The sequence below is a fragment of the Dendrobates tinctorius genome, unplaced genomic scaffold, assembly GCF_039654945.1.
Source record: "Dendrobates tinctorius isolate UK_male_01 unplaced genomic scaffold, ASM3965494v1 ptg000011l, whole genome shotgun sequence".
Classification (NCBI taxonomy): Eukaryota; Metazoa; Chordata; class Amphibia; order Anura; family Dendrobatidae; genus Dendrobates; species Dendrobates tinctorius.
The window spans coordinates 191,893-204,850 of record NW_027361679.1 but is presented as its reverse complement, the minus strand read 5'-3'; the positions used below and the strand labels follow the sequence as shown (position 1 = coordinate 204,850).

General features: G+C 47.4%; 1 protein-coding gene across 2 annotated transcripts in view; it reads left to right on the top strand.

Annotated features, from left to right (window-relative positions):
* The window catches only part of NFKB1 (nuclear factor kappa B subunit 1), a 215,908-nt gene that overhangs the window by 175,269 nt on the left and 27,681 nt on the right, over positions 1–12,958 (top strand). For both annotated transcript variants that reach the window (XM_073589235.1, XM_073589243.1), the window contains 3 exons: positions 1,477–1,579; positions 2,071–2,195; positions 3,397–3,463. In XM_073589235.1, coding sequence (XP_073445336.1) covers positions 1,477–1,579; positions 2,071–2,195; positions 3,397–3,463 — 295 coding nt within the window. The remainder of the gene's footprint in view (positions 1–1,476; positions 1,580–2,070; positions 2,196–3,396; positions 3,464–12,958) is intronic.

The window sequence follows — 12,958 nt, the reverse complement described above, 5'->3', positions numbered from 1 at the left end:
GCAATAGGGAATAGGGAAGTGGAGACCTCCTGTACTCCCCTGAGCCAGTGTCCCTGCACTCCTAACGTTCCCTATGCCGATTCCGCACCGGGCAACGCACAGGAACCTAAACCCTCACTAGGGAATAGGTCGGTGCGGAAACTAATCCCACCACTGCACTAAACACACATGAGGGAAAATGACAATACAGGGAAAACACCACATAGCTTTGCTCTGTTGCGTACGCTCCTAGCAACAGAGCCCACCACCTGTGTGCATCTTCTCCTCCACCCAGATCCATCACCATAACTGGATCCTTCACCATAGTGCAGTCTTGGAGCAGAGTCCACCACCAGTTGCAGCTGTCCAGTAACAGGGTCCCAAAGATGAGTCCAGCTCTCAGCAACCAAGTCCCGCATGCTGAGTGCAACTCTCTCCATAGTCATCACTCCACCACGCCATGCCAGCCCTTCTTGCAGACCACCTAGCTGCCACTCGTCCCCTCTGGCTGGGCTGCGCAAGACTCATGTTCAGCTCCTTCATCACCCAGGCTTCCTTCCCAAATGACGAACTCATAATATCACCAACACTCATCAAACCCACATGAACTCTTTTAAAAAAGCCTCACACCTGATTTATAATTACGTGCACTAAACCAAAGAAACTAAAGTGCACTACCACTCACTACCACCGGGGCAACTTAGAATGAACGACACCACATGTAATAATTCTAATGGCCACCGGGGGGGCAATCATCACTTTGGCACCTAGCCAAAGGAAAAAAAGTTCACTTATCCATTTAATCTGTCAGATCCACGCTGGATCATGACAGTTTATACTTGAGTCAATAAGTTTTCCCAGTTTTTTGTGGCAAAATTAGGGGAGTTGGCTTATACTCAGGTCGGCTTATACACAAGTATATACTGTAATATACGAGCACTAGAAGATACTGGGATAACACCTGAGCATGCTCAAATAAGATGCTATTCAAGCACATTTGCTCATCACTATTTTTTTATTTATTACTTTGTGTGGTATAACTATCTGAATTAAGGGCATGAAAATGCAAAGTTTGAAAATTGCTTAGTTTTCAATTTTTTTCGTGGAATTTTTCAATATTTTCTTAAATATATGCAAATAATATTGACCAAAACGTTACCACTAACATGAAGTACAATGTCATGAAAAAACAAATCTCAGAATCGCTGGAATACGTTGAAGTGTTCCAGAGCTGTAACCTCAGAAAGTGACACTGATCAAATTTAAAAAATGAGGCTCAGTCATTATGGTCAAAATTAGCTCTGTCTCTAAGGGGTTAAAGGGAGCAATGTTGATTATCATGTGTGCATGGCAGTTTGTAGGGTTTTAGTTTCCTCAACCAATATTTGTGCTGATGGATCAGTGCCTTAGAGGAGTAGATGAATTAGCCAGTTATAAACGACTAGAATTAGAAGCCTCGTAATGACTTATAGTATTTTATATTCAATATTTTAACAGGGAGATGCTTGTGTGGATAGTACAACGTATGATGGAAATACCCCTCTCCACATAGCAGCTGGGAAAGGCTCCACCAAACTGACTGCGCTCCTGAAAGCAGCAGGTACGTCCAGTTGGATTATTTTTTTATTTTTTTTTTTTAAGTCCAATTGTTCTATCGTGGTTTTCTGTGTACTGTCAGAGTTCTGTGCCCAACAGGCCGTAGTGCTGAAGCTACAGCAGAACCGTCACTATAGAGAAGCCCCCTTTTTTGGCACAGAATATTGATCTAAAAGTAAATCAACCAAGAGGTGATGTAAAGTTTGACAAAAATGTCTAAATACGTACCAAAGGTATCATCATGAGCCACTTAGATGAATGTATCAAATTATTTTTTTTAGATTTTCTATATTAACAAGGATCAGTCAGGCTATTGCATGTTTTGTGGCTTTTTGTTTTTTTTCCCAAAAACTTTTATAGGACGTCAGAAAATTTCCATATACATGTAATTAAAAAAGTGTATAATTTATGATTTCCAAGCAAAGGGAAAAAAGCTGATAAAGTATAAAGAGAACAAAATGTTCATTATCATGGTGCTTAAATATTACTTTCCAGGTGCTGATTCTTTCATTGAAAATTTTGAACCCCTTTACGTTCCTGGTAACACAGAGGATGACAATGACGTCGATGAAGGAATTGTCCCTGGTACAAAGCCACTAGACATGGCCACTAGTGATGAGGTAAGCAACTAGTGTCTTTACAAGTATTAAATATTCTGTATCCTAGCCGCCATAACTATTTATTTTACTCACAAGTATAGCACCATTCATTTCCACAGCACTTTACCGATAAAACCAAAAACAAAACACAACAAATATCCTGGAATAAAAAAGTAAAAAAAATATATTGCAAAAATATAGATGTCATTAATCCTGTCCCCATTGGGGCTCACAATCTAAAGATATTAGGCTGGAGTCACACTAACCTGCGCAAAATACGGTCAGTATTTTACATGCGTAATACGGATGACAGACCCCTAAATAGAGCTCCGTATGTCATCCGTAATCAAGGTGTGGTCGCGTATTTTGCGCATGTCAGCATCCGTATGTAATCCGTATGGCATCCGTATGGTGAGATTTTCTCGCAGGCTTGCAAAATGGACATATAATGGAGCCCTATGACAGTTTTAATAAAGAAATGAAAGAATAGATATAGACACATAGAATGCATATATATATATATATATATATATATATATATATATGTATTCTATGTGTCTATATCTATTCTTTCTTTCTTTATTAAACCTGTCAGTGTGAGTTTACTGTATAGCGCACTGAATTGCCGGCTTTGCTAAAAGACACCTGGTGCATATTTCTCGCAAGTCACATGTGTGGTCCGTGTGTAATCCGTATTTTTTGCGCACCCATAGACTTGCATTGGCGTATTACGGCCGTAGTACGCTGACAATCGCAGCATGCTGCGATTGGCACGGACCGTAGAATACGGATGAGAAATATACGGCTGTTGGGAGCAAACCCATAGAGAATCATTGGTCCGTGTCTAATGTGTGCTTTTAGCGCCTCTCACTCTCTCGTTTTCCTCGCCAGTGTGACTCCGGCCTTAGACAAATGTCGGTTCACGTTTATCAGAGAGCAGTCCATGACTGTAATGATGTTCAATCACATCACAGGTGACTAGAGCCAAAAACAGCCATGTAGCCATATAAACACAACAAGAAATAACTGGAAGTCGAGACAGATACTAAATCAGCACATAAACCGCACCTGCACAGGGGAGTATAGTAAAGAAGAACTGATAAGAAATCCATCTTCCATCAAACCTAACAGTGACTTTCAGTGCATTAGACACGATTGCCTTCAGTTTGGAGTTCACAAATCTAACTAAAAATTTACATTTTTAATTATATTCATCTCACAGGTGTTTGAAATACTCAGTGGAAAACCATACATGTCACCAGTATCTTCTGAAGACATCTATTTACAAGGTATGTATCCAGGGGTGGATTAAGGGTAGCCAGGGCCCCGGGCTGTTCAGACTCTGTGGGCCCCCCGGTCATGTGACGGGGTCGGGAAGTCACTAGTTGTCATGACGCATACGGTGCGCCAAGGGGCGGGAAGGGGTTAAATACTGAGGTAAAAAAAACTCTGCAAATACGCAACGTGTGCACGAGGCCTCACAAATACTGAGGTAAAAAACACCCCAAATACTCAGCGTGTCCATGAGGCCTTACAAATACTGAGTGAAAAACTCACCAAATACTCGGCGGGTGCACGAGGCCTTATAAATACTGAGGTAAAAACTCACCAAATACTCAGCATGTGCACGAGGCCTTATAAATACTGAGGTAAAAACTCACCAAATACTCAGCGTGTGCACAAGGCCTTACAAATACTGGAAGGCTTCCACCCAACATCTAGTCCTGACTCACCTGTACCTAACATCGAAACCAGCTAATAGTCTGCAATCACCTGCTGACCTGGGCCCATGACTTGTCAACCTGTCAGACAACTTACTTCACATGAGTCACACAGAGGCTTCTGCTTCATGAACTTCCCCAGATAGAAGAAGCAGCCTCCGATGTGCAGCCTGTGGCCTGATACACAGGAAGAGACGCTCCTCATCACAGGCTGTGCCCAACATGTCAGCAGAGGGGTTAACGCTACAGACAAGTTGCCGTCTCCTCACACACTGGACACGACGCTGCATCTGGCGACGAACAAGCGCACATTGCGCAATGTTAGTCATGTCCCAGATGTTCAGCATGGGACCAAGGGGGACCAAAAAAGACCCCAGGATTGGAACAGGAGCATGGGAAAGTGGACGGCGGTCGGAGGTGCAGCGTTTATATGCGGACAGCACACACATGCACAATCCTCAGGTTGTATAACTTTCAACTGGTCAAAACATTTCTCTCAGTAGGCCAAGAAAGAAATGTGGCAGGAATAAAGTACACCTCATAGTAACTTATGTGTGAGGCAGAGGTGACAAGACCCGCCATCTCGTGCCCACCTTACTAGAGGTGCCCACTGCCCACATATAACAAAGTTGATGGAAACAGATGACTTCCACTATGATGATTGGTTACCGGCCGCCCAACCACACCCATTTCACAACTAGTCACACCCATGTCCACGCCCCAACCACGCCCATTTAACACTGCTGATCACACTGACTGGTACTGAGGGCACAGTGGCTGGTACTGTGGGCACACTGACTGGTACTGAGGAAAAGAAAGAACAGAGAGAGAGAGAAATGTTGTGAGTTCATTTTTCCCTTCACTATTGAGGTCTGATGAACTCCCTCCTCTGGTGAAGGAAGGTAGTGAGGCTGATTATCAGACACCTGGGCAGCTAGATGATGACTGGGTGGCTGGAATTGAGGACTGGATATAAGGCTGCCGACGCCCTTCTTCCTGGCTGGTGATTTTCCTGCTGGATTCTTGGAGACCAGTCTGATTCCTGCATCTCAAAGCTAAGTTTTTCTGCTCTGCTTTGTACTCTTCTGTTTTGTTTTTTTGTTTTGCCTTGTTTTTTGGCAGTTCTGCCATCCCCGGCCGGGGGTGAGCTGAATTCCATTTTTGTCTCTGATCTGTTGATCTTTTGCTCTGTCTTCAGAATATACCTGAGTGCTGATATAGTCTTCTGAAGCCTAGCGACTTCAGGGCCTGTTTTTCCTATCAGTCGGTTGGCTCATTTTGATAGGGTTTTTGCGGATGGCAGACAGCAGCTTTCCTATCCTGTCCTATGTAGTTAGCTTGGGTCCCATCATTTGCTCAACCTATCTTTCTATCTGTGTTAGTGTTTTCATCTTGCTTCACCGTCATATGTTGGGGGCTGCCTATTGCTTTGGGGTCTGCTCTGGGGCAGTTTAGTTTTTCCCCTTTCTGTCTTTAGGCTATCTAGTTCTCCGGCTGTGATCGAGGGGTCTAGGGCACCGTAGGAACCCCCCCACGGCTACTGCTAGTTGTTGTGGATAGGTCCAGGGGTCTGCAATCCGATAGCTGCCAACCTCTCTGGTTTTTCTGGACTTAGCTGGTATTTTGTTTTTTCCTCCTTCGGTGACTCATCATAACAGAGAAAAAAGAGAGACAAAGAAAGGAGAGAGAAAGAATAGAGAGAAAGAAAGAAAAACAGAGAGAAAGGAAGAAATAACAGAGAGAAGGAAAGAGGGGAGATAAAAAAAAGAAAGAGGGGAAAGAAAGAACAGAGAGGGAGAGTGAAAGAAAGAGGGGAAAGAAGGAACAAAGAGATAAGGAAAGAAATAGAAAGAAAGAGGTGAAAGAAAGAACAAAGAGAAAGAAAGAAAGGGGAAAGAAAGAAAGAACAGAGAGGGAGAGAGAAAGATAGAGGGGAAAGAAAGAACAGAAAGTGAAAGAAAGAATGAACAGAGAGAGAAAGAAAGACAAGGAAAGAGGGGAAAGAAAGAAAGATCCTATAAAGATACTATACTAGTCCAGCTCACATTGTAGTGTCCACCTGAGCCTCCTGGTGCAGGACATATCATGATCCACTCACATGGCCGACATCCCCGAGTCCAAGGCAATCCCGCTGTCCACGCTGTCGGAGGAGGACATGGTGATGATCTGAAGCATTCCCTGAAGTGCCTCCATGGTTCCGTCACAATCTCCTCTGGTCAGCTTCCAGCACGTCACTTCCGATGGAATGTCACATGCGAGTTTTCAAGTACTCCTCGGGGCTCCGCCATATACTCCTGTGTCCGCGGGAAAAGTAAGCTCCCGGTCGGGGCAGACTCTCAAAATTTGGGATGGTTGGGAGGTATGAATGCTCCCCATCATACACCTTGTACACGCATGGCTCCGCACACCTCATACACACACGGTTCCGCTTTGTATGCCTCGTACACACGGCTTCCCTCCGTACACCTTGCACACACACAGCTCCACTCTGTAAACCTCGTACACATGCGACTCTGCTCCATACACACGAAGCCATGCTCTGTACACACATGGCTCTGCTCCGTAAACCTTGTACAAATGCGGCTTTGCTCCATACACCTTGTACACGCGCGGCTCCACGCCGTACACCTCTTACATGCGCGGCTCCGTACACACACGGCTCAGCTTTGTACACACAGAGCTCCATTCCGTACACACGCGGCTCCGCTCCGTAAGCACACGACTCAGCTCTGTACACTTTGTACACACAGGGCTCCACTCCGTACACCTCGCACACGCGCAGCTCCGCTCCGTACACCTCGCACACGCGCAGCTCCGCTCCGTACACCTCGCACACGCGCAGCTCCGCTCCGTACACCTCGCACACGCGCAGCTCCGCTCCGTACATATCGCACACGCGCAGCTCCGCTCCGTACACCTCGCACACGCGCAGCTCTGCTCCGTACACCTAGCATATTCGCGGCTCTGCTCTGTACACCTCGTACACATGCAGCTTCGCTCCGTACACCTCGCACATTCACGGCTCTGCTCCGTACACCTCGAACACGCTCGGCTCTGCTCTGTACACCTTGCACACATACACAGCTACATCCACCCTGTAAACCCCTTCTGACCCCACACAATTCCCTCATCCAGCACCATGACAAGGAGCACAGCAGAGTCCCGCATACAATACATTGAGGGCTGTGTGCACAGGACCTGTGATGAGGTCACAGGAGGGGAGGAGTCAGGTGTCACATGATCAGGGGCCTCCGACTGAAGCCCGTGATCATGTAACCCTTGACTCCTCCCCTCCTGTGACCTCACTACAGGTCCTGTGTGCAGAGCAGGGATTTATCAGTGAGGGGCTGGCGCTGTGGTGACCGGTGGGTCTGGGAGGGGGAGGAAGGGGTCGGTACATGGGGGGGCATGGCGCTATGGTGGCGGATTATAATGGGGCAATTTTCCTTGGGGGGGCCCCCCACACCACTGGGCCCTGGTCTACCGCCCAGATTGACCTCATTATAATCCGCCACTGTATGTATCTATAAGGGTTCATGTAGTCATCCATGCACATATGTCAGAGCACGGACTGGAAGAGACTCTGCTAACCCAAGTGTAAGGAGAAGACCCGGACCAGGCCTACCTATTCCGTGACGGATCTGGAACTGTCAGGGCTGTCACCCAGGTTTCACAGGGGAAAGCTTAAGGCCCCGGACCGACCTCTTCACCTAGGAGTAGGGGGCGTGGCTAGGTTAAAAGGACCACAGCGAGCAGGAAATCAGTTAGTTGCCATGGGAACGTGCAGCGCGCAGGAGGGCAGCGTCAGGGCTTCTGCGGAAAAGCCAACTGCCAGAGCAGGCCTAAACCAGCAGAAAAGCTACTACCAGAGACTGCCAACAACGACGTACCTGGTCCCCGCTGACATCGCTGACCGTGAGTGACAGGACGCCCAGTCAGGACATAAGCGCATGCACGCACAGACGGGAGAATTGGGACACCCGCTGTGAGGGGTTTCCCTTTGTAAATCACTAGTATCTGCAAGTTTCCCTTTGTACCTGAATCGAGTCGCTCGTTGTCCCTGTATGCTGACAGGGGGATAGACTGCTCTCCCCGGCTCGTCGTTTCCTGACACACCGATCATACACCGATCGTTTCCTTAAGCACATTCATACCCTGGGGATGAATGTGCTTAAGGAGTTCAGAAGTTTGCTTATCAACAAGTCCTCAGACCTGTTTTTCAGATAATGGAGCCCCTGAACACCTCAAAGGAAAATATTTCAACAGTTGATTCGGACGGCTCAGGCGCAAGAAGTCTCCTGCAATGGAAAAGTGCTGGGCAGAGTGGTCATTCTGGCTGTGAACTGTCTTGAAATACCTCCGGGGCAGACCGTGCTCTCCGTCCCTGTCCGGGCCGCACCCCTCTGGAAGGAGTGGAAGTACAACTAGAATCAGCTGCTATAGAGAACCTACCACCCGGACTCCTAATTGCCCGAACATTGGGTACCGTACCAGACGGGAAGGTGTCCGTGAGATGTGTAAATTTGAGAGAGGACACACGGACACTTATCTCCAGGTGTGAAATAGCACAAATAGTCGACATGCCGGAGGAGCTGATACCATCACAGACCGTACAGTCGACTGCAAAAAAAAAGGAGACCCTTGGACTGTAGCAGTAGAATTTCATTCAATGTCGGCACCCCTACGGCAAAGAAAAGAGCAAAGAATCTTAGAACAAATGCGGACTGAACTAACAGAGCTCACACCACAGCAAATACAGCAGGTGGAAGATGTACTCGGACGCTATCAAGACGTATTTGCTCGTCATGAGGACGATTTTGGCTGTACCACTGCAATCTCTCACGAGATCCCAACGGGTAATGCTACGCCCACAAGAGAACATTACCATCAAATTCCTCCACAGCTGTACCAGGAGGTGAAAGGAATGCTCTCACAGATGTTACAGAATGGTATCATCCGGGAAAGTCAAAGCCAATGGGCTGCTCCTATTGTCCAAGTACGAAAAAAAGATGGCACTGAGATTTTTTGTAGACTATCACAAGTTAAATGCCTGCACAGTGCGGGATTCGTACCCGCTACCCCGGATTGAAGAGTCTTTATCCGCCCTGGGACAAGCGAGATACTTCTCTACCGTAGATCTGGCCAGTGGTTATTGGCAAGTTCCGATGTCCAAACACGACCGAGCGAAAATGGCATTCATACTACCTATGGGCCCGTTTGAGTTTAATAGAATGCCGTTCGGGCTGGCCAACGCTCCTAAAACTTTTCAGCGACTGATGGAGAGGCGCTTGGGTGACCTGAATTTCAAAGCCACTTTGATCTATCTAGATGATATAAGTGTCTATGCCGCCACGTTCGAAGAACACCTGCAGTGTTTGGAGCAAGTACTGAGCCGGCTCCAGAGACATGGACTGAAGGTAAAACCGTCTAAGTGCCAATTGTTCCACACCCAAATCGAATACCTAGGACATGTGGTCTCTGCGGAAGGAGTAAGTCCATCCCATGAAAAGATTGCAGCAGTGCAAGATTGGCCCACCCCGAAGACTGTCAAGGATGTCCGTGCTTTTCTGGGAATAACCGGGTACTATCGACGGTTCGTGAAAGACTTCACTCCAATTATGAATCCATTATTAGAGCTGCTGAGAAGTTCCGTCTGCAGACAAAAACCGGGAAATTCAGTGGGGAGAATGGCAGGAGAAAGCATTTCAAGCTTTGAAAGTGGCTTTAACAGAAGCACCCATCCTGGCCTACGCTGATTTCTCTCGGCCCTTCATTCTACATACTGATGGAAGCTTGCATGGTCTAGGAGCTGTGTTGTCGCAGATTCAGGATGGGAAGGAGCGAGTGATTGCTTAAACGAGTCGTTCTCTTCATGAATCCAGACAACTACAGTTTGTTCAAGTTGGAGTTGCTGGCGTTAGTGTGGGCAATGATGGAGAAGTTCGCAGAATACCTGTTGGGGTCTGAAGTTCTGATGCGCACCGACAACAACCCACTGGCCCACCTGGAAAACGCCAAGTTAGGGGCCCTGGAACAACGGTGGGTGGCAAGAATGGCTAAATACTGGTATAAGATTGCCTACAGAAGGGGAGATGAAAACACGCTGATGCGTTGTCCAGTGTGACACATGAGAAGCCTGGTCCTAGCCGAGACAAAGAACTTGAGGCTGAAGAGGTTTCTGGGTTCCAGAGTCCTGCCAGGACGTTGGCAGCCACGCAGGAACCGGTACAAGTGGAGCCCCAGGAAAATGTATTGGGACAGCCTAGGGGACAGCCTTGGTATGAGTGGGTGCAGATTCAACAGGAAGATGGAGAGCTTGCACAAGTTTGACAGTGGGTGGCCTGCAATCATCTGCCTAGCAAGAATGAGAGTGAGGTCCTGTCTTCTGGGGCCCTACAAATTATTCGACAATGGGAGATTACACCTAAAGAATTCCACGGAATTCCAGGAAAATTCAACTACAGCGAGCCCTATCCATCAATTGGCAGGTGGTGGTTCCTGAGGCCCTGCTGCATAAAGTGGCCATGGAGGCACACGAAAAAGGAGCACATTTTGGCCAAGAGAAGACCTATCAATGGCTGCAGAAATTAGTTTATCATCAATACTGAAGACGAAGGTAGAAGTGTGTCAACATTGTAGAAGCTGTGAATTGTCCAATCCCCCGGAAAAGAGGTCCCCAACGCAAACTATTGTGACCTCGGCCCCACTGGAGGTCTTGATGATCGACTATTTGACAATTGGGCCGACCAATCAAGGGTATGAACACTGCTTGGTAATGGTGGATCATTTCACCAAATTTGCCATTGTGACTCCTACCCGAGACCAAACTGCGGAGTCCGCGGCTTATGCCATCCGTAAAAACTTTATCCAGGTGTACGGCTGTCCGAAGAGGATACACTCAGACCAGGGGGCCTGTTTTTTAGGACGAATGATGGATGTACCAAATTGGGAAGTTTCGAACGACGCCCTATCATCCACAGGGTAATGGAGCGTGTGAACGATTCAACTGGACTCTCATTCAGATATTGAGAACGCTGGAGAAAGATCGTAACATATGCTGGCCTGAATTCATAGCAGAACTGGTGTGGGTATACAACAACCGTGTACATCGCACCACAGGGTACACCCCTTACACCCTGCTCTTCGGCAGACCAGGTAAAGAGATCACAGAGCTGGAGCTGGACTCAGATGAGGATTACCCATAGATGGGGGTGTCTGGGTACGAGAACATCACCATCAGCTGCAAACACTACATTGCCTGGTACAGACCCGGTTTCAAGAGTTGGAGCATTCTGAGAAAACTCCTCTATGAGGGACAGCTCTACAGGCTGGAGACCAGGTGTTGGTACGAGAGAAGCGCCCTCGAGATAAACTTGACTATCGATGGGGAAAAAACACTGTACTGGGTAAAGTGGCGAGACAGGTCTGAAGGACCTGTCTACGATGTCCAGTCTGAGGGGGAAGATGCCCCACTTGCACAGTACACCGAAACATGGTCCGCCTATTCATGTTCAGGAATCCTGCTTTAGAAGAAAAACCCAGTGTTGCCGAGAGCCCTCCCTTAGTTCATAACAATTGTGAAGAAGAATGTTCGAGGCTACCGATAGTGAGGCCGGAAGGAGAACTAATATCTGAGACCCCTGGAACTTCTGAAATTCCTGAAATCGCTGCTTCACCAGAACTGGACGCGTCCCAGCCCCCGTCAGTTTTGCCTGATTCAACTACTCAACTGGATTCGACGGAAACTCCTAGTTTACGACGTTCTGAACTTTTGACAGCAGGAAAACCCCCTAACCAGTATGGTCAGGATCATTTTGTTTAGTGACAAATCGTTCAAGGAATGGGAAAATGTCAACGCTTAATGCAGTAATTCTCGCCCGTGGAATGGTGAGCACAAAGAGTGGAGGAATGTAAGGAGAAGACCCGGACCAGGCCTACCTACTCCGTGACGGATCCGGAACTGTCGGGGCTGTCACCCAGGTTTCACGGGGGAAAGCTTAAGGCTCCTGACCAACCTCTGGACCTAGGAGTAGGGGGTGTGGCTAGGTTAAAAGGGCCACAGCACGTGGGAAATCACTTAGTTGCCTCGGGAGCGTGCAGCACGCAGGAGGGCAGTGTCAGGGCTTCTGCGGAAAAGCCATCTGCCAGAGCAGGCCTAAACCAGCAGAGGCTAAAAGCTGCTAACAGAGACTTCCGACAACGACATACAGTGCCTACAAGTAGTATTCAACCCCCTGCAGATTTAGCAGGTTACACATTCGGAATTAACTTGGCATTGTGACATTTGGACTGTAGATCAGCCTGGAAGTGTGAAATGCACTGAAGCAAAAAAAGAATGTTATTTCTTTGTTTAATTTTTTTTTAAATTGTGAAAAGTTTATTCAGAGGGTCATTTATTATTCAACCCCTCAAACCACCAGAATTCTGTTTGGTTCCCCTAAAGTATTAAGAAGTATTTCAGGCACAAAGAACAATGAGCTTCACATGTTTGGATTAATTATCTCTTTTTCCAGCCTTTTCTGACTATTTAAGACCCTCCCCAAACTTGTGAACAGCACTCATACATGGTCAACATGGGAAAGACAAATGAGCATTCCAAGGCCATCAGAGACAAGATCGTGGAGGGTCACAAGGCTGGCAAGAGGTACAAAACCCTTTCCAAGGAGTTGGGCCTACCTGTCTCCACTGTTGGGAGCATCATCCGGAAGTGGAAGGCTTATGGAACTACTGTTAGCCTTCCACGGCCTGGACAGCCTTTGAAAGTTTCCTCCCGTGCCGAGGCCAGGCTTGTCCGAAGAGTCAAGGCTAACCCAAGGACAACAAGGAAGGAGCTCCGGGAAGATCTCATGGCAGTGGGGACATTGGTTTCAGTCAATACCATAAGTAACGTACTCCACCGCAATGGTCTCCGTTCCAGACGAGCCCGTAAGGTACCTTTACTTTCAAAGCGTCATGTCAAGGCTCATCTACAGTTTGCTCATGATCACTTGGAGGACTCTGAGACAGACTGGTTCAAGGTTCTCTGGTCTGATGAAACCAAGATCGAGATCTTTGGTGCCAACC